Source organism: Mustela nigripes, chromosome 9 (assembly GCF_022355385.1).
Source record: "Mustela nigripes isolate SB6536 chromosome 9, MUSNIG.SB6536, whole genome shotgun sequence".
Lineage (NCBI taxonomy): Eukaryota > Metazoa > Chordata > Mammalia > Carnivora > Mustelidae > Mustela > Mustela nigripes.
The window spans coordinates 76262958-76282520 of record NC_081565.1 but is presented as its reverse complement, the minus strand read 5'-3'; the positions used below and the strand labels follow the sequence as shown (position 1 = coordinate 76282520).

Sequence of the window (19563 nt, the reverse complement as noted above, 5' to 3'; positions counted from 1 at the left end):
GAATAATAAAAATATAGAAATTACAATCAGAGAGAAAAATGCTAATGTTTTAAATGCAATGAACATAAAACTGCCCTCTGGAACTTAACACTATTCTTGGTTCACCATCTCTTCTCAAATAAGCAGCTCTTTTCAGTCCATAATTTGCCATTCACAGTAAAAACTGCTAACGTTTCTCTGTATCATTAACGAACTAGAAGAGATTCTCCCAATGTCAAATGTGAGAACCGACAGAATAATCCTAGTTAACACACCCAAATGAAAGAATACTAATGAAGAGACAAAGAAGAAAAATCGGTTCATCCTAAAATAATCAAAAAGCAGAACTCTGATTTAGAAACTACATAAAAATTATTTACATTAACTTTACAATGAAAATAATCCCTTATGGGTAGGCCACCTGGATTATCCCTTTCATGACATCAATTTTAATATGCAGATAGTATGTTAAATACTGATACCATAGAACTGGCAATGGAAGTTGTGGTGGGTGGTGCATTATTCTAAAACAATGTGCCATCTCCTAATTACTTACCTGTAAGTCTACACCATCATGGGGGTGGGGAGAGGACCCCATGGGATGTCTATCCTAACATTCTGCGGAGGCTAATGTTTAGTCTCTCTAGAGAAAGATGGCAAAGAAGTACTAGAGGAGGAAAGCCAGAACGAGCCAATAAAAATACAGGCAGCCCTACCCTTGGGCCATGATAAAGAGAAGAAAGCAGAACTATCCTGGAGAAAGCCAGCTGAGAATAAGAGCAAGGGAGAAAGTTTCACAGACTCTGTAAAGCAGAGGATGGGAAGATAGAAAACTGAGTTTCAATGTTCTCCCAAGTGTGGCCGGAACCACAGAATTAGCATCACCTAAGGACGTGTCAAAAATGCAAATTCTGGGGCCCTAACCCAGAACTACTGAATCAGAAACTCCAGAAGAGACATTACGGCAAGGTCTCCACAAGCCCTCCGGGAGATTCTCCGGTACCATCTAGCTGGAGAACCACCACAGTTAAACGCGCTCATTCCGCGTGAGACTACACCTTGCCCACCAGCAGGTGGCGATCTTCACAGTGTAGGTCAGGGGTTTTTGTAATTCTCGCTAAGGAGAATCTGGAATGGGGCCCTGGACAATCAGATCTGGGGTTTCTCAGCTTGTTTGGTCCTCCGTCTTTCCCTCTCTAGAGAGCGACAACTGGTCTGTGAGGATTTCTCAACCTCTCTTTGGACACCTGTCATTTGTGAGAAACAAAAGTCTCACACCCTCTCTGAATGTTATTTGAAATGTCAAAAAAAAAAACAAAAAACCCCAGCCATATTAACTAACACCAGTAAATGTTAGATAGAATGGTGGGGCTAAAAGAGATGACAGCTATTGTATGATCTTGTAACAAAGAGGGAGATAGGTCTTCCTTGTATATTTATAAAAATAGTCTTTTTTTTTAAGTATTCTGATATATTTTTGCTTTTTTTTTTTTTTTTTTTTTACTTAGATTCCATTGCACTGATTTATCTTTCCCTCTTCAGTGAAATAATTAATGCATAAAATACCTAGCATTGGGGCGCCTGGGTGGCTCAGTGGGTTAAGCCTCTGCCTTCGGCTCAGGTGGTAATCTCAGGGTCCTGGGATCGAGCCCCGCATCTTGCTCTCTGCTCAGAGGGAGCCTGCTTCCTCCTCTCTCTCTGCCTGCTTCTCTGCCTACTTGTGATCTCTGTCTGTCAAATAAATTAATAAAATCTTTAAAACACCCAGCATCGTGCCTGGCATCAATGAAGCATTCAAAAAATACTCATTTCTTCCCATCTCTTCACCTGATTTCTTTCGTCCATTAAACACTCTTTTTGGTACTTGGGGAAAATTCATCAGCAAAAAAAGACAATAAAATATCTTGTCCTTGGGGCGCCTGGGTGGCTCAGTGGATTAAGCCGCTGCCTTCGGCTCAGGTCATGATCTCAGGATCCTGGGATCGAGTCCCGCATCCGGCTCTCTGCTCAGCAGGGAGCCTGCTTCCCTCTCTCTCTCTCTCTGGCTGCCTCTCTGTCTACTTGTGATTTCTCTCTGTCAAATAAATAAATCTTTAAAAAAAAAAATATCTTGTCCTTGTAGGACTTATATTATAATAGAGGAGACAAATAAACAGCAAAAAAAGTATAAATAATAAAATATATTTGTATTTATAAGTGGGTATAAAGAAGAGTAAGGGGGACCCGGCATGCCACAGAGATGGCTGAAGGAGAGGGGGCTGCACTTTCAAATGTCATCCTTAGACTAGGCCTAATGACAAAGGAAACGGCTGAGCCATGTCTCGAAAGGGGCTGAGAAAATGGGCCGCAGGGACACCTGAAGGAAGAGCACCGCAGGCCAAGGGAACAGCAGCTGCAAACACACCTGTGCTGGTTGAAAACCTCCAAGGGGCCGTTGTGATTGGAGAGCAGAGGGTCAGGGGAAGAGTCGTGTGAGGCATGACTGGAAAAGCCGCAGGGAAGCCAGGTCACCGGGGCTCTCTAGGTCTCTTCAGGAGCTTTGAAATGGGAAACCACTGAGAGTTTGGAGCAGAGTAGTGACATCATCTGACATACGTTTTTAAAGAGTCACCAGGGGCTACTGTGTTGAGAAAAGACTATAGGCCCAAGACAGAAGCAGAGAAATAAGTAGGAGGCTCTCTAGTGGCAGTGGGGTGACAAGGGGTGGTTGAGTTCATGATCTGTTTGAAGGCAGAGTCAACAGGCAGTCCTGACAGAGCAGAGGTAGAGAGGTAAGTGTTGAGAATGACTCCAAGGCTTCTGATGCCAGAAACTGGGGAAATGGAGACTTGACAGAAATTTGTGGGTCTTCTCCATAGATCTGGGACAGATGAGGAGTAGAGGAAGTCTATTCTGGGAAAGAGAGGAGATCGGGAGTTTGAACATTTAGAATTTTAGAATTCTATTATATGAGCAACTGGTGCTCAAAGGGGGCAGTTGGATCTGTGATTGGAGTGTGAGGAAGAGATCTGGGCTGGAGACAGACATTGGACTTTGTCGGCAATACAGGAAACTGACCAAGATCACCAAACAACATGTAAATAAGAAATGCGCAAGATCTGGGCCCAGGGCATGTTCCAATGTTACAAGACTGAGGAGAAGGAGATGACCCAGAAAAGCAGACCAAGAAGAAATGAAAAGTGAGGTAGAAGAAGAGACATTGGAGCCAAGTAAAGAAAAGACATCAAGAACCCCTCAGCCAGTTTTTAATCTTAGCAACTGTTATTCTTCCATGATTCCAACTTATTCCTTTACTACAATGTGTGATCTCCTTTCATTCTGCTTTTATTGCTTTCTGTCCATTTACTGTTTTTTTCCTTTTTCCTCCTGCCCTGCTCTCTTCCTACCCATAGTTTCATGCCCACGTGTTAAAACTACAGTGAGAAAGGAAAAAAAATGGAACACACAAAAACCAAAGGCTACATACTCCAAATATGAGCATCTACTCAAAATTGATATTGATTTAAATGAAATCATCTTGATGTAATTTTGATTTTGATTTAAATAAAATAAGCACATTTAATTAAAATGACCTACTTGAAAAAAGCAATCAGCAGGTTCACCATGATGATGTATTGCACGAAGAGATAGACAGCTTGGAGGAACGGAGTAAGAAAAGAACCAGGAGGGCAAGACGGTTGGCTTGCACAAACTACAAATAAAGAATTTAAAAGAACGAGAGATACGGTGAATCACAGTCCTACGGCTCCACAGAAATACTTAGCACATTAACTTAGCAGAATACCACCAATTTTTGACATCTGCATGAGGCAGATGAATGTTTTCCAGGTTTTTTTGCTTTTGTAGTCTACCTACAAAGGTTTGATTTCGGCACGAGGGCAAAACCCCCTGCCTACCATCTATATCTGAAGCATAGACTTCTCCGTAAATCATCCAGTATGGCTCAAACACAATGTCTCGAGCAAGGCTCCAAGACGGAGGCTGCTTTGGTGAGAGGATGGCCTTGCGTGCCACTCCGAAGCTCAGCAGGATGATGGCCATCAGGATCACAATGTAGAACATGTTTGCGGTCTGCAAAAGAGCAAGGCACGACCCGAATTTTACCGCAGACTTTAAATTTAAAACAAACACTAGCAGCATTCATGATTATGCCTCCCCAGTAAGAAGACTGTCTAGTCACTGAGCACAGTGTCCCAGGCCATGAAGAGCTGGGCTTCCTCTGGCTAAATCATCTCCTTCTCTCTGCGCATATGTTCCATGTCCATGGGGTCTACAGGAAAAAATTAACTGTGCTGAGGGTAAAGAATCTGTGCTTAAACAAAAAATAGGGAGTATTCAAATTAGTCAAATGAGTCCTGATCCTGACGACTGTCTTCAGGAGTTGGTGATAGTCTGAGAAATTGATCAGGTCGGGTTCATTTCACTTACAAATGTACATCAACTCGACCCATTTGTTCACTGTAGCAGAGACAATTGTGCCATGGGGATTCCGTGAGCTCCTCCACAATTCTTAGCCTGCCTTCCACGAAGCTGGGACCACATGACTTACCTAGCCGATGGCCTGTGGAGTGACAGGAAGTTATTTTACTTCCTGTCCAGAACAGTTCAAAGCTGTTAGACTTTCTCCATCCCTCTCATTCCCCACCATAGGAGACCTTGGAAGCCACATGCAGACGTGGCTCCATCCCAAGATGGAAGATTCTGGATCCCTGAGCTATAGCGTAGAGGTCAGCCCCCATGAACACTCATTAAACTTTGCATTAGGGAGAAATAAACTTGTGCTAAGTCACTAAGATGTATTAGTTAGCTCAGTATAGCCCATCTGATAAATGCCAGGGTCACCAAGACCAGAGAAAACACTGCTGTCTGAAAGCGTAAAGAAAAAGTCTGTCTTTGGAGTCCTGGAGGCGCTCCCTTTTCTGTTCTCCTTTGTTTTCGTACCAACCTTCTTTCTCCAGAACCTGCCCCTTCCCTGCAGTGAGTATTCCAGGAAGAAGAGCCAAAGATGATCTGGAAGTACTGTGCTTCCCAGAGGGTGGGTCTCAGGCCCTGTACGGAGCCCGCTGGAGAAGGCTAACCCCAGCCGCACAGAGCCGGGCAGCCCCGATTTGAATCCTGACTCCCCTACTAATGCCCTTGGGAGATTTGCTTCCTCTCCATTTCCTTATATGCAAAATGTGGATAATAATAGTACCTATCTCATAAAGTCATTTTGAAGATTAAATGAGTTAATAGGTACAAAGTACTTAGAACAAGGTGCGGCCCATAATATGGACTATTTAAGAGTCTGCCAGAGGTGAGCAGATAAAGAGAGAAATTGCTATTTTAGCAGAAAATATTACTGGTGATAGCCTCAGGCAAATCTCACCCTCGAGAATTACTGTGCTTAGAGACAAATTTGATTCAACCATATTATCTGGCCCCTACCCAAAAAGCTAATAAGCAGAGTATCCAAATCAACCAACCAATATACTCTCCAAGGACATTTGTTAAATAGGAGTTTGTGGCTATAAAGAAAGCAGAGACAAAATGAGCTGGATGTCTGTGCTTCCATGAATAATTCTAAAAGTTAAACTGTTGGATGTGAACCATGAAAGAACCACTACAAAGGACTCCAGAATATACAAGCAGATCGTACTCACCATTTTTGCAATCATGGTCACATACGGACCTACATGTTGATTCACAGCAAAGAAGTCCAGGAGCCGTGAGAACCAGAATATGATGTCTATGCAGTAGATGAGTCTTCCAGCTGTGTGCAAAGGAGGGTCGCCCCACCGAAGGCCGAAACCAACTGAAAATAGGCCAATAGCCACAGTTTCTATTATGTTCCAGTACTCACCAATCCATACCTTCACCTTTTGAGTAAACTTCCCAGGTTCTGAAATACAGACCTAAAGAAGATAGAAAGGGGGAAATTTAAAGAATGGGGCATAACCCAAGAGACTCACAATAATGTTCTTTGGTCCATCAACTCCTCCCTTAAAGAGTAATTTGAATCCCACCAAACCTTAGATCACTTAGATATTTTACACTTGACCTTAGCCAAAGGCCGAGACACGATCACACGATCACTTAGATATTTTAAAGACTTCAGTGATCCTTGGGTAATGAATTATTAAAACAATTCTGTAAGTGTGTTTTAATGTCATTGCTAGTGTGAACCAGCTATTTGAGAAACAAACCAGAAGTCAAAATAATAATAATAATAATAAAGTTTTTCCTAGCTTTCATTAATCCTAAGCTAAGGGACCAGAAAAACATTTTAAAATTCAATTATTACAGCAGAGCTATATACCTACAATTCTATCATTGTGAGGGATAGTCAAGTGCAGAGGAGACTGGTTTGAAATGAAGAAATGTTGCAATTTGGTCCTGCTCCTGCTACTTAGTGAGTTGCTGAGAAATTATTAAGAAGGTCATAGTAGAAGTCACTACTAAGGAATTACCCCTGCAACAGAGTATCAAATTCAAATGTAAAATAATTAACTTTCTTCCCCTGGAGCATTAAAAAATGGTGGAATTCAGGTAATTGTTTTATATTTCTCAATTGTTCTTTATAGACTCCACAATAGTAACTAGCAGGCGATTTAGGTATAATTACCAAGAATCCATTTACTTGGTGTATAATGTTGGTCATATCAGCTCCAGGACAAAATAAGTGTCTAAGTGCATAGACACAGAGATACATACACACCGAGATACACAGACATCGATACGGAAAACAAAGTCCTAACTGTCCTGTACGTAACTGATTGCAGGTACAATGGCATGGATGCTAAGTTATTTTTTTTTTAAGTGACTCATTTGCAAAACTAAAAATGAACATTTTGTTTTGTTTTTTTTGGACTCCTTGCCTCAGGGATTTGCAGCTTCAATTTTCAAAGGTGTTAGTAAAATAATTCAAAAGCTATAAATGAAGTCTTTACCTATTGCACAGCCCGGCCATTTCCATGCCTTGTGTGAAATGGAGCTGACAACGGGCAAGTGATGGTAGGCTACAAAAATCAATCTCATTAAAAAAAAAAAAACTTCTGGGAAGTCAAATAGTTGACGGGTCTAACAATAATTAGATAGTGTCCCTCTAAGACTGATAAACACATAAGGACATCTTTAAAAATAACTGCTTTCAAGGAAAAGCAACCAGCCAAGTATATGGCAAAGAGTAAGGGTTGAGCTCCAAGATGTTCCCCTGAATACCCTTCCCGTAGCAAGCAAATTAGGATTAGCATTGCCTGTCTCACCCCTACTCTTGACCCATCTGCCCGTTTTCATTATGAGCCCCAAACACCTCATTGCAGAGGTGAAGACAAAGGTAGAAGGCGTGACTCACCTCCCTGACTTTCTCAATGGCATTGGTGAAGATATAAATGATAACGAGCCACTCTTGCACGGTGGGCTGGGGCTGCATTTCCACCAACACAGTGTAAGTGAACAGCATGAGGAACGCCAAATATGCCATCTAGGAGGGGGACACACATTCCCTGGATGTGAGTGAGAGTCGTAATGGAGAAGGCCAAGCAGAGACAAACAGCCAGTCAGAAACACACAGGAACATCAACGTCATAACATGGCAATGTAACTGGGACTGCCCCCCAATCGATAAGCTGGTTTCAAGGAAGGCAGAACAATCTCTAGTTTCTGTCCCAGAATTCAAAGGAAGGAATGAAGGTCACTGTTCCCAAATGCATGGAAGGGGACACTGTCTCTTCTTGTATGCTCCTGACTGGAATTTCCAGAATCCTGCACATGACAGCATGCCAAGAAGCCAGGAAAGAACCACACACTTCCCCTCCATCTAAGCATAGAAAACATGTATCCCAAACACACCAATACCAATGAGCAGTAGCCGTAGGTGTCTATTTTCAAATGTCATAAATTGTGACATTTACTTTTGTTGGAGGTTGGTTTTTTAAAACTTTTTTTTTTCCATTTATTTGAAAGAGAGAGAGAGCATGAGACAGTACAAGAGGGAGGAGGAGCAGAGGGACAAACACCCCACCGAGCAGGGAGCCCAACTCGGGGCTCGATCCCAGGAGTCATGACCTGAGCTGAAGGCAGACAACGAGCAAACTGAGCCACCCAGATGCCCCTTCTGGGAGCTTTATTTTATGTGATTAAAACATACTGGTCAGTGGGAAAGTACTGTCCAACTGTGAGTCCTTGTAATTAAAGACTGTTGGCATTTGTATCTTCAGCACTCAGCACTTGGCCTAACACATGGTAGACATTCCAGAAATGCATGTTTAATTACTAACTGTTCATATTAAAACTAGATCTCCAAGATCTCCAAAGAATTAAGGCACAGTAAGCACACACATAAATATACATTGTGATGAATAGCTTTGCAATCTTATCTAAAGTCTTATTTTCTTAAAATATATTCTCAGAAGTAGAATCGCTGGGCATACACCTTTAAAACCACGACACATATTACTCAACTGTCCACCAAAAAGGCTTTACCAATTTCCACAAAAACCAGCAATGCATGAGACAGGGCAGTTTTTTATTTTTATTTTTTTTTTTTAGATTCATTTATTTTTTTGACAGACAGAGATCACAAGTAGGAAGAAAGGCAGGCAGAGAGGGAGGGGAAAGCAGGCTCCCTGCTGAACAGAGAGCCCGATGCAGGGCTCAATCTCAGGACCCTGAGATCATGACCTGAGCCCAAGGCAGAGGTTTTAACCCACTGAGCCACCCAGGCACCCTGACAGGGCAGTTCTTTAAATAGCCTCAGATGCATCAAAGTGCCAGATCAATAGAGAGAATGTGTGTGTGTGCTGGGAAGCCATATATCCAACAGGCGGTGCCTGAGGCAGGCATGAAGTATGATGGGTATTGCTGCCTCTGAGATAAAGAACCTGCTAGAAAAGCATAGAAGAAAGTTAAGGTAAATTCTATTAATTCTTTATTTCTCTAGGCTTATGCCTCAAAGTCTAAGCATGTTTGATGACTGCTTAGACACATAATTAAATAAATTTGTTCTTTCTTTCTTTCTTTCTTTCTTTTTAATTTTTCTCTTTGGCTTCACGGTGGCAAGATCCTAAACCACCACAAATACTGGTAATATTGTTCCCGACACTTGATTTCTTTCCATCTTAAGATCCAAACATGTTTACATTTTTTGCTTCTTCACCAGCACATATATAACAAGACACTGCTTCAGTAAAGCACACACATCGTAACACAGCAATGTGATAGCCAAGACAAAAATGCCCATGCTCCCTTCCATTATGGTGGGCAGACCTGGCTGGCTAATTGGTTCCCTTTGTTAACTCTTTGTTGTTGTTATTCTATTTTCTGAGCTTTACTCCTGTCTCTTAGAATTCATCAGCTGGGGGTGCTCAGTGGCTCAGTCAGTTAAGCATCTGGCTCTTGGATCCGGCACAGGTCCTGTGCAGATCCTAATCTCAGGGTCGTGAGATCAAGCCCTGTATCCGGCTCCCCACTCAGGAGTCTATTTGGACATTCTCTGCCTCTGCCCTTTACCCGGCTTGTGTATTCTTCTTTTCTCTCTGTCAAATAAATAAATAGTTCTTTAAGAGTTCACCAGCTGGAAATCTCTACAGACATAAATACTTGAATACTCTTTTCCCAATGATGTGACTACAGTTAAAAATCTCTTGAAGCTACTATCAGAGCCTTTGGAATATTTTGTTGCATATTCGCAAAAATGATGAAACTTCATCGTTTGAAGGAATATTTGATTTTTGAAAACAGAGCTATGTACATATTTAGTAAGTATATGCAACAAATGTCTGAATGGGCGAGTAAATATTCTGAAATACAACACATTTAGAGAAATGTCCTTCTATAATCACACTTCAACTGTTTTAGAAATACGATCTTGGCCATGAGAAATTTAAAGTATATATAAGCATTAGAAAAATGCTCTTAAATAAATGTGAAAATCACTTATCACATTTAAAGTGCTATTAATGATCTCTCTATATTACTATAATCAATATTAGATATAGTATTTGTTCATAAATTTAACTTCTACAATTTTAATGTCCTCCAAAAGGTGGGGGGGATAGTGTCAGAGGATAAAATAAAATAAAATTTTATTGTCCTCTCTCTCTATATATATTTTATATATATTTATATATATTTATAGTCCTATATATTTATATATTTATAGTCCTATGTTATTGAAGACAAAAAGCAAACACTTCGCATTTTTCCTGTCTATATTACACATTGTTTCTAACAAACAGAAAAATCAATTCAACTGCTGATGTCTTTGCCCAAGATGAGAAAAGAATCCACGCCACCATTAATTCTACAACCACTTTCACCACTTTTTCCCTCAGTCCCAGCAGAGCTAATGGAAGCACTCAGGAAAGAAGAAAACGCTTGTTCCTTCATTCCCATGGTGGGAGAGATGGGCTCTAACCTTTCCTCACCTCCCTCCAATCTTCTTTGCTAACCCCTTTTTCATTTGGGGTTTTTTGTTTTTCCCTCACTGAATTTCTTCATTTTCTCGCAAGTTGACAAAACCAAGCATATCATTGCCAAAATCATCATTGACTACTGGCCAGCATGAAGACTATATTTAATTGCTGCACTGAGACCAACCGTATAAAACCAGAACTTGACAATTGGAGCACTGTAGAACTCATAGATTTTCCTGGTCCATGGAAGGCTTTGGGGATCGCTCTTTAAATCAAAGTGCTGATTTTCATCTGGTTTCTCATCGGGGCCTCTTTCCAAATCATAGTCTTTCTGCAAAATACATAAAGATTTATTGTTAGAGCCTTAAGTAAAATACTAACATTTGCAAGTATCCAAAATATATAATCTATATGAAGATAATAAATATATTAGGAATTAACTGGGCACCCACCTGCCAAATTAGAATCTTAGTCTTGGAAGAAAGAAAACTGTGTATTGTATAAACCTCTGACTTTGGGGTAAGGAGCACAGGCTTCTCTGAAATGCGAGCTAAGTCTCCAACTGCAAAACCTAGTCAAACTAAGGATAGTTCCAAGGATTTAAAAATGGTCCCCATTCCTGTTCTGCTTAGTCTCCTTTATTGGTATTTTAGAATCTAAAAATATCATAAAACCCCCAATGAAATCATTAACAGATAATTACTTCCGTAATAGAGGAGGTCAAAATGGACATCCATCAGATACAGTTTCCAATTCCCAGGAAAGTTGGGCACAGCATTACTTTCAGAATTCTAGCTTTGATAGCAGAGGTGCTTTGCCTGAAGTTCATGGACTCTTGGAGCTTCCAGAGTTCCTTGAACTTCCTGAGACTATAAGCAAGTATTTGTGTTATACACACATTCTGCTAGAGGTGTGTGTGTCAGTCCAAAGAGGTTAACCCTTGTCTGTGATGAGTAGTAAGCATCTCAGAGGCAGACAAGTGGCTGTGTAGTGCCCTATGGGTGTGCACAGAGAAGAGCCTTTTATAAAGTCGGGGCGGAAGGGCGGAGAACTGAAAAGAAAAAAAAATCACCTGTAGCCCGGTTGCTTTTAGGAAGAGGGAATTTAGGGAAGGTAAAAGAGAAGCCAAAGAGATGTCACCCTACTTTATGGAGCTCTGTGTGGTTCTAATTTTTAAACAGGAAATGCACTACTTGGGTGATTTGAAAAAATACTAAATGAAAACACAGCAATGTTTTCTGCTGCTTCTTAGATGAATCCATTTCTTTGACCTATCCACAAAAGATGTCCATCTAGTGTCACACCGGCAAGACTGGTATGATTTTACCTGCCAAGAAATCAATCAATGTTGCTTGAATTGTCCATAACCCTGATCAAATGGAATTTGGGGGGTCTCAGGCATTGGGATGGCCTGACAGACTGCTGTCATTCACTTCGTTTTGGGCAGTGAAATTGGCACTGTGACTCAAAGTGTAGGAAATGACCTGGTTCTTAACAGGTCTGAACCTGTCTAGACTTAAAATAGCTTACAGCCAATGAGAAAAGTCATCATTTACTGTGATTTTAATGACATCAGTACCACTTCAAAAAGACCCCAGAAAGCAATTCAGTAATGACTATGTAATTAAATAACTCTCTTTTTTTTTTTTTCTCCTAGGAGTTTCTCATTAGGTATTATTTACCCTTGACGGTTTGGTATGGATTATAAAGTCCTAACTGAGCTTCTCTCTCAGCTGAACTCCCAAAACACCAGCTACCATGACGAAGACCATGTAAGAATGTAAGTTCAGATTCAGAACATCCTCCTCCTCGCCTCACCTTAGAAGAAGGCAAACAAGAATATTTCACATACCTAGCTTTTATTCTACTCAAATCTCAACATAATCAATCCAACTCTCTTTGTCTCTGCCTTCCGTCCTCTCCGCCTTCCTGTCCCCGTCCTTCCCCCTCCCCATCCTCTCTGTCTCCTCTCGCTCGGACCGGACTCTGATCAGCAGGCACGCAGAATACAACCACAGCTGCCACAATCAACTCTACCGCAACTCATACCTATTTTCCATCATGGTCACTGTCGTCATTTCCACTTAATGACATTCTGATAAAATAGCTTATTGTTCAACTTTAGAAACTATTTTTGCACTGTGGTTGATCAACATGTCTAAGACTAATTTTGTCTTTCTCCTTCCAAAGCTGCTTCTTTTCCAATCACCCCCATAGCCCTTCAAGATGGCCTTGTTTTAACCATCAGCCTCTCCATCGTATTTGCGATCTCCATTCTACCCATGCCCCGCGTTCAAACGTTACCTGATTCTTCACTTAAGAGCTCTCTTTTCCTCTCTATGCCCATTGCTACTAACTCTGGTCAAAGCCCTTAATCCTTCTCATTTGGACAGTTTTGTCAGCTGACACTCTCCCTGCTTTCAGCCTATCTTCCTGCTAAGTCATCCTATTCACTGGAGGCAGAATAATTCTCCTAATGGTCAGATCATCCTGCTACTCTGGTCATGTGCGTCCCTGGATCTCCATTACCTATAGAAAAAACACCACATTCCTTCATAGCATATACAGGAGTCTCCATGATCTAGCCTCCATCTACCTTCCCAGCCATACCTGCAAATAGTCCCTCCTTGTCCCATATCCACTACAACCTAGACTCAAGTCAAACCATAGAACTTACAGTGCTTGACACATGCCTTGCATTTCCTACCTCTGTACCCCTACTTACTGTCCATCTCCCCAAGGAAATGCTATTTCCACACATTGTCAAGCCCCAGCTTATCTACCACCTCATGCACGAAGCTGCCACCAGCCTGTAATCCTCGCTCACCCCAAGTGAGAAGAACCTTCTTCTTCTTCTTCTTCTTCTTCTCCTAGTTAAGCCATTCTGCCATCTTGCTATAAGAAAGCTCAAGTCATCAAAAGTCACGTTTTTAAAGGGCTAGCAGCTAGAGAGATTGAAAGTTCACACGGCAAAGTTCTTTTGCCTGTAGAGGCTTCAGCAAGGACTTTTATAAAACTTCATGAGGCAGATGCAGAAGTTGACTCTATCCAGCTTCAGGACAATGGCCTTCCTTCTCCATTAACACCCACGATGACCACAGGGCCAAAGCACCGAGATCCACTCAAAGAACATCTCCATCTCACCTGTCTTCATTTTGCTTCCAAAATCTGTAACACAAATTGTGTTCCTCAACTAATCACATGTATCATCTTTATTTTTTTTTATAACTTTTTTTTTTTTAAGATTTTATTTATTTATTTGACAGACAGAAATCACAAGTAGACGGAGAGGCAGGCAGAGAAAGAGGAGGAAGCAGGCTCCCCACTGAGCAGAGAGCCCAATGTGGGACTCGATCCCAGGACGCTGGGATCATGACCTGAGCCGAAGGCAGCGGCCTAACCCACTGAGCCACCCAGGTGCCCCACATGTATCATCTTTAACCAGGAATGTGAAATCTTCCACATTCCATCTAATGTTGATGCCACCCACACTCTCTCTGCTTAGCAATGTTCCAAACAGAGCAGGTAATCAAAAACTACTGCTCTGATTTAAATTCAAAGGCAAAAGAACATTGTTGTTGTGATTATAATTCATAACAGAGCAGGTCTGGGGCACTTTTCAATAAAAGTTTTAAATTGAATAATGCTGAGGTATCAAGGATATCCTCTCTGGTTACCTCTGGTTACCTCTGGTTATCTCTGGTTACCTCTGGTTATCTCTGGTTATCTCTGGTTATCTCTGGTTACCTCTGGTTATCTCTGGTTACCTCTGGTTATCTCTGGTTATCTCTGGTTACCTCTGTGGTGGCAAGGGTCACGTCTGCCTTAGTTACTGCAGTGTTCCAGAACATTGAATCTTGTCTGGCACATGAGCAGTGGCCATTAAATAGTCAATGAATTAATAAATCAATATGGCCATGTCCCAGCCATCCAGATGGGCAACGTGATAAAAAGGACCACTACACTACAGCCAAAGTTTAATTTTTCAGGAACCTGTGAGAACTTACTACATTTTTTAATGTTAAAAGCGTGTTAATTGCAATTTAAGGAAGGACTTTCTTCTCTACAAGCTTCCCTTTAACAACTACTTAGGGGAATGTTCCAGCCATCTACAAGGACTTAAGTGTTCATGAGAGCTTATCTTTCCGTGAACCTTATAGGTGCCAAAAGTGAAGCAACATCCACTTGCAAACCACAATTTGCTACCAACTGCCAACATATTTACATATTTGTTTACAGATAGACAGGTAGGCAGATAAGCAACTCTCTCCATTTTTCATTTCAACAAACTAACTAAACATGAACACATAAATAAGCAAAATCAAACAAAATATCTCACATATAAAGATTTCATTTTATTTCTAAAGATGTTAAGTCAACACTACATTTCTTATCCTTCCTTAAAGAAATTTTGAAGTGGTCTAAGCTTATGAACCAGATCATTAAGCCAGAACAATCACAATTGTAATAACTTGACTGCCCAGCTTTGTAAGATAATTGCTCACACATTCCACAGAGGTTAAAATGTACCTGTCATCTCTTGTATTCTGAGAACCCCAAATAGAACGCTCGGGCTTAGTGAAGCGGGGATGGAAGGAAGCAGGGGAGGGTAAAGGAGAGGAATCCCCAGGCAGGCACAAAGGTCAAAATATTTAACAGCTGATCTGGTAGAGGCATTAACAAATCAGAATGGATTCTCACCCCATCACAACAGATGGCAGCCAGACAAACTAATGATTACTTATAATTACTTATTTTTCATTTAATACCTACTGAGTGCATTTTTTTAAAGCTTTTATTTATTTGACAGAGAGAGAGATCACAAGTAGGCAGAGCAGCAGGCAGAGAGAGAGAGTGGGGGAAGCAGGTTCCCTGCTGAGTAGAGAGCCCAATGCGGGGGCTCGATCCCAGGACCCTGAGATCATGACCTGAGCCGAAGGCAGAGGCTTAACTCACTGAGCCATCCAGGTGCCCCAATACTTACTGAGTGCAATTTTATTTTATTTATTTATTTTTTTTAATATTTTATTTATTTATCAGAGAGAGGGCGAGAGAGTGAGCACAGGCAGACAGAATGGCAGGCAGAGGCAGAGAGAGAAGCAGGCTCCCTGCCGAGCAAGGAGCCTGATGCGGACTCGATCCCAGGATGCTGGGATCATGACCTGAGCCGAAGGCAGCTGCTTAACCAACTGAGCCACCCAGGCGTCCCCTGAGTGCAATTTTAAATATTGTAACAAATACTTCACAAGTGCAAAGCATATCCAACAATATGCTAGAAAAAGATGCCTCATTCAAGCATCAAATGCCACAAAAGACAGTCACTGTCCCTACACTAGTAAGGTTGTAAGTAATGATCTAAGCTGAGAAATAAAACACAAAAATACATGCACAGACAGCATCCTGGAGACTCTCAGAGAAGAAAGGTTGCAAGAGAAGTAGCTCAAATTACTCAGGAAAACATATACATCCAAGAACTCAAGTAAAATTATTTGGTCACTGGACAGAACAAATGAAAAAAAAAAAAATCGTGGAGTGGGACAGCGAAGGTAATGCAAAACCTAAACCTGAAGGATATGAGGCATTCTTCATTATAACTTCCTTTTTTTTTTTCTTTTTTTTTTTAAAGAAAGGTTGAGAATGAGGGAGGGGCTGAGGGACAGAAAATCTTAAACAGGCTCCTCGCCCAGTGTGGAGCCTGATGCAGGGCGGATCTCACAGGCTGAGGTCATGACCTGAATCGAAATCAAGAGTCTGACACTTAACCAGCTGAGCCCGTGAGGTGCTCCTCTTCATTGTCCCTTTAGAGAAATAGTGACTCTATTTATTCTACTAGTTACAAAGGAAAATAAAAAGTTAAGCGCCTGCCAAGATATAATAATGATATTCTTTCCCAAAGAACAGGATATTTTGCTTAATCATATATGGGGGTAAATTAGATGTATCATACGTGCTATACCCGATCATAGATAATATGATTAAGACCACTAACTACATTGTTTAATAAGCGACCTTTGTGCATGTGTGTGTTTGGGTGTGGTCCATACCATGAAAACGACATTCATCAGGATACTGTACTAACCACAGAAGCGCTTTCTTTCGCGCCGGGGTTCTGGTCGCCGTAATACCACGCGAACTGGAAGTCCTGCGACTGGGGAACATGTGACATCTCTGCTCGGCTTTTAAATTCCAACGACAAAATGGTGGGTGGAAAAAGAATACTTATGATGATCTTTAAAAGAAAAAGCAAGATAAGTAGGAGGGATTATAAAACAAGGCACAAGTAGTAGTCAAATCAACAAATGATGATTTTGATGTACATAAAGCACCAGACCTATCCCGACATCAGTTGATACCCTGATTCTGTAGATATTTTTTGACTCAATTCCAAATCTAGCAGTGTCTCCCCCAGAAAGTCATAAATGCAAGCCTATGTGTATAGGGAAGTCCACTGCAGGGTTATGTGTAATAGCAAAAATATTACATTAAAGCTTATTCATATTATAAAATCAAGAATACAGGGGCGCCTGGATGGCTCAGTGGGTTAAGCCACTGCCTTCGGCTCAGGTCATGATCTCAGAGTCCTGGGATTGAGCCTCGCACCAGGCTCTCTGCTCAGCAGGGAGCCTGCTTCCTCCTCTCTCTCTCTGCCCGCCTCTCTTCCTGCTTGTGATCTCTCTCTGTCAAATAAATAAATAAAATCTTAAAAAAAAAATCAAGAATACAAAAACATACTGTCACTTTGTTAAATTTATCTCACAGCCTACACAAATACTTATTTTTTTAAAGATTTTATTTATTTCTGTGAGAGAGAGAGAGAGAGTGTGTGTGTGCGTGTCCACAAGCAGGGAAGGGGGGGTGCGCAGAGGGAGAAGCAGATTCCCTGCTGAACAGGAAGCCGGGTGCAGGTCTCGATCCCAGGACACTGGTATCATGAACTGAGCCAAAGGCAGATGTTTAACTGATGCTTAACTTAAATAAAAATATTTATTTTCTTTGCCAGTAAAACCCAAGGAAGGTTACAGATCTGTAATTTTTCATTCTATTACTATCATTCATGAATTTATTTATAGGCTATTCAAAGGAATATTTATGTTCAATCTGTATGGCCTTTCAGAGTAAACAGTTCAGGAGATCGACTAAATGTTATAAAATCAACTTGTTGCATACTGCCTCTTTCAAGCTAAATTAGGCCTTAGTATTCTGGGATTCTGAACAAAAAGAAGATTCACCCTAACTGTCTACCATACATGAGGAAATAAAATGAAGTCTTATCTTTGCCAACTTTCATTGCTGAAATGACCTTTTGTTTGGTTTTAAAGCCTGAACTCCTGCGAAGTTTTTCGGGACATCCAGTTCTGACAAGGTTTTTTGTTTATGTGCAAGTATAAGCTTTCTCTTCAGATGCAGAACCCAAGATACCTACAGGCTTCTAGGTCTGGAAACACCACAGATATCAGGCCCACTGATAATGTCACATTACTTCCTAACCCTCTCCCTGAAAAGGCTCCACAATCTGTTGCCTTTGTCCATCTCAGAACAACTGGCTCACGAAACAGTGTTCACTGACATCGGTATCCCCTTCCCAAGGGATCTGTTGGAGCCTATCCCACTAAACGTACTTAGGTGAGTTTTCTCTTCCAAGACCCAATAAGGTCTTCCTCTGGTCTTTATCCTTGGAATTAATCAAACCAGGGTATCTTAACACTTATTGGCAAACGTGTTCCTAAAAACCCCTCTAAGTCCAGCACTGATGAATTACAATCTAGGCAGAGAGAGCAATGTCCAGCAGCTCAGAGATTTTAAGTAGCTAATTCAGCCTTCTTCGCCCACTCACTGTTTTGGGGGACAAAATATTCAGCCTTGCTTCGCTTACGTCTCTTTACTGACATAAGGTATATGAGGAGCAAAATGGTATAATTTTCCCCACGGCTGTACAGAAAACAGTTGTGGGGGAAATTACTGCTCATACTTGCAGCCATCTATACCCAATCTTGCTCTCTACACATTTAAGAAGAATTATTGTCAGGGTTTCTGGGGCTTGAGGTGGACCCATTCACTTCTCTGTTTCATCACTTCCAAGGCTGAAATCAAAACAGACCAAAGGAGAACTTTTTCTGGAAATAACTGTTATTTCTTCCCTTGGGTTTTTTTCCCCCCCAAGGTTTTATTTATTTATTTGACAAAGAGAGACACAGTGAGAGAGCGGGCACAAGCAGGGGGAGTGAGGGAGAGAGAAGCAGTCTTCCTGCTGAGCAAGGAGCCGGATGTGGAACTCGATCCCAAGACTCTGGGATCATGACCTGAGCTGAAGGCAGACGCTGAATGAATGAGCTACCTAGGCTTCCCTCTTCAGTATTTTTTAAAGAGGAATTTATGTGAAATAACTTTTGATTCACATTTCTCTTATTTTTGTAATTTCATAAGTGGATTTCAAATGTGCAAGTTCTTCTATATATTTTATATAGTAAGTCTTATTCCTTTGTGTTTTCTATGGTGTGTCCAAGAAAAAAAATTTAAGTCATTCTATTTTTTAAAATTGTAGGAAGACTACAACTGAAATATATAGTTTTACGATGCTTTTAATGCTCATGCTTTCTACCTTTTCATTCAGTTTTATAAGCTTACATACTTCAGAAGCTTGACCACAACCTAAAGCTTTAGGCTAGGTGTGATGTTAAAAGTTAAATGTCTTTAGTAGTTAACTAAACTACTCTTGATGATTCAAGATGAGAGATGAGGCCAAACTATAATTGATAGAAGAATTTGGAAATAGGTGTTTCAGGGAAGCGCTTTAACAAGAGAAGCATCTATTCTCTCAAACATCACACTGGATGAACAGACCAGAAATTGCTAATTTAATTTAGTATATTATTGATTAATGCTCTTAAGCTGAAATATTTTTCACTAAAAAGGCTCATTTACTTCTTTTATAATTATCAGAGGTCATAGAGTGTACTAAGAATGGAATCTTGTAGATGCTTTTATCTGCTTTTAACTTCCAACCATCTGCACAAGAGAATGCCTTTTGATGGATAGAGCTTGTGTAATCAGCCCCATTTCTTAAAAAGAAACTGTGGGGGACGCCTGGGTGGCTCAGTTGGTTGGACGACTGCCTTCGGCTCAGGTCATGATCCTGGATTCCTGGGATCGAGTCCCGCATCGGGCTCCCGGCTCCATGGGGAGTCTGCTT

The 19563-nt window shown here is 41.0% G+C and overlaps 1 protein-coding gene across 5 annotated transcripts in view; it reads right to left on the bottom strand.

Annotated features, from left to right (window-relative positions):
• Window positions 1-19563, bottom strand: part of TRPM6 (transient receptor potential cation channel subfamily M member 6) — a 168134-nt gene that overhangs the window by 50212 nt on the left and 98359 nt on the right. For all 5 annotated transcript variants that reach the window (XM_059411853.1, XM_059411850.1, XM_059411852.1 and 2 more), the window contains 6 exons: window positions 16453-16602; window positions 10558-10704; window positions 7313-7441; window positions 5622-5873; window positions 3876-4050; window positions 3556-3670 (listed from right to left, as the gene is read on the bottom strand). In XM_059411853.1, the coding sequence (XP_059267836.1) occupies window positions 3556-3670; window positions 3876-4050; window positions 5622-5873; window positions 7313-7441; window positions 10558-10704; window positions 16453-16602 (968 nt within the window). The remainder of the gene's footprint in view (window positions 1-3555; window positions 3671-3875; window positions 4051-5621; window positions 5874-7312; window positions 7442-10557; window positions 10705-16452; window positions 16603-19563) is intronic.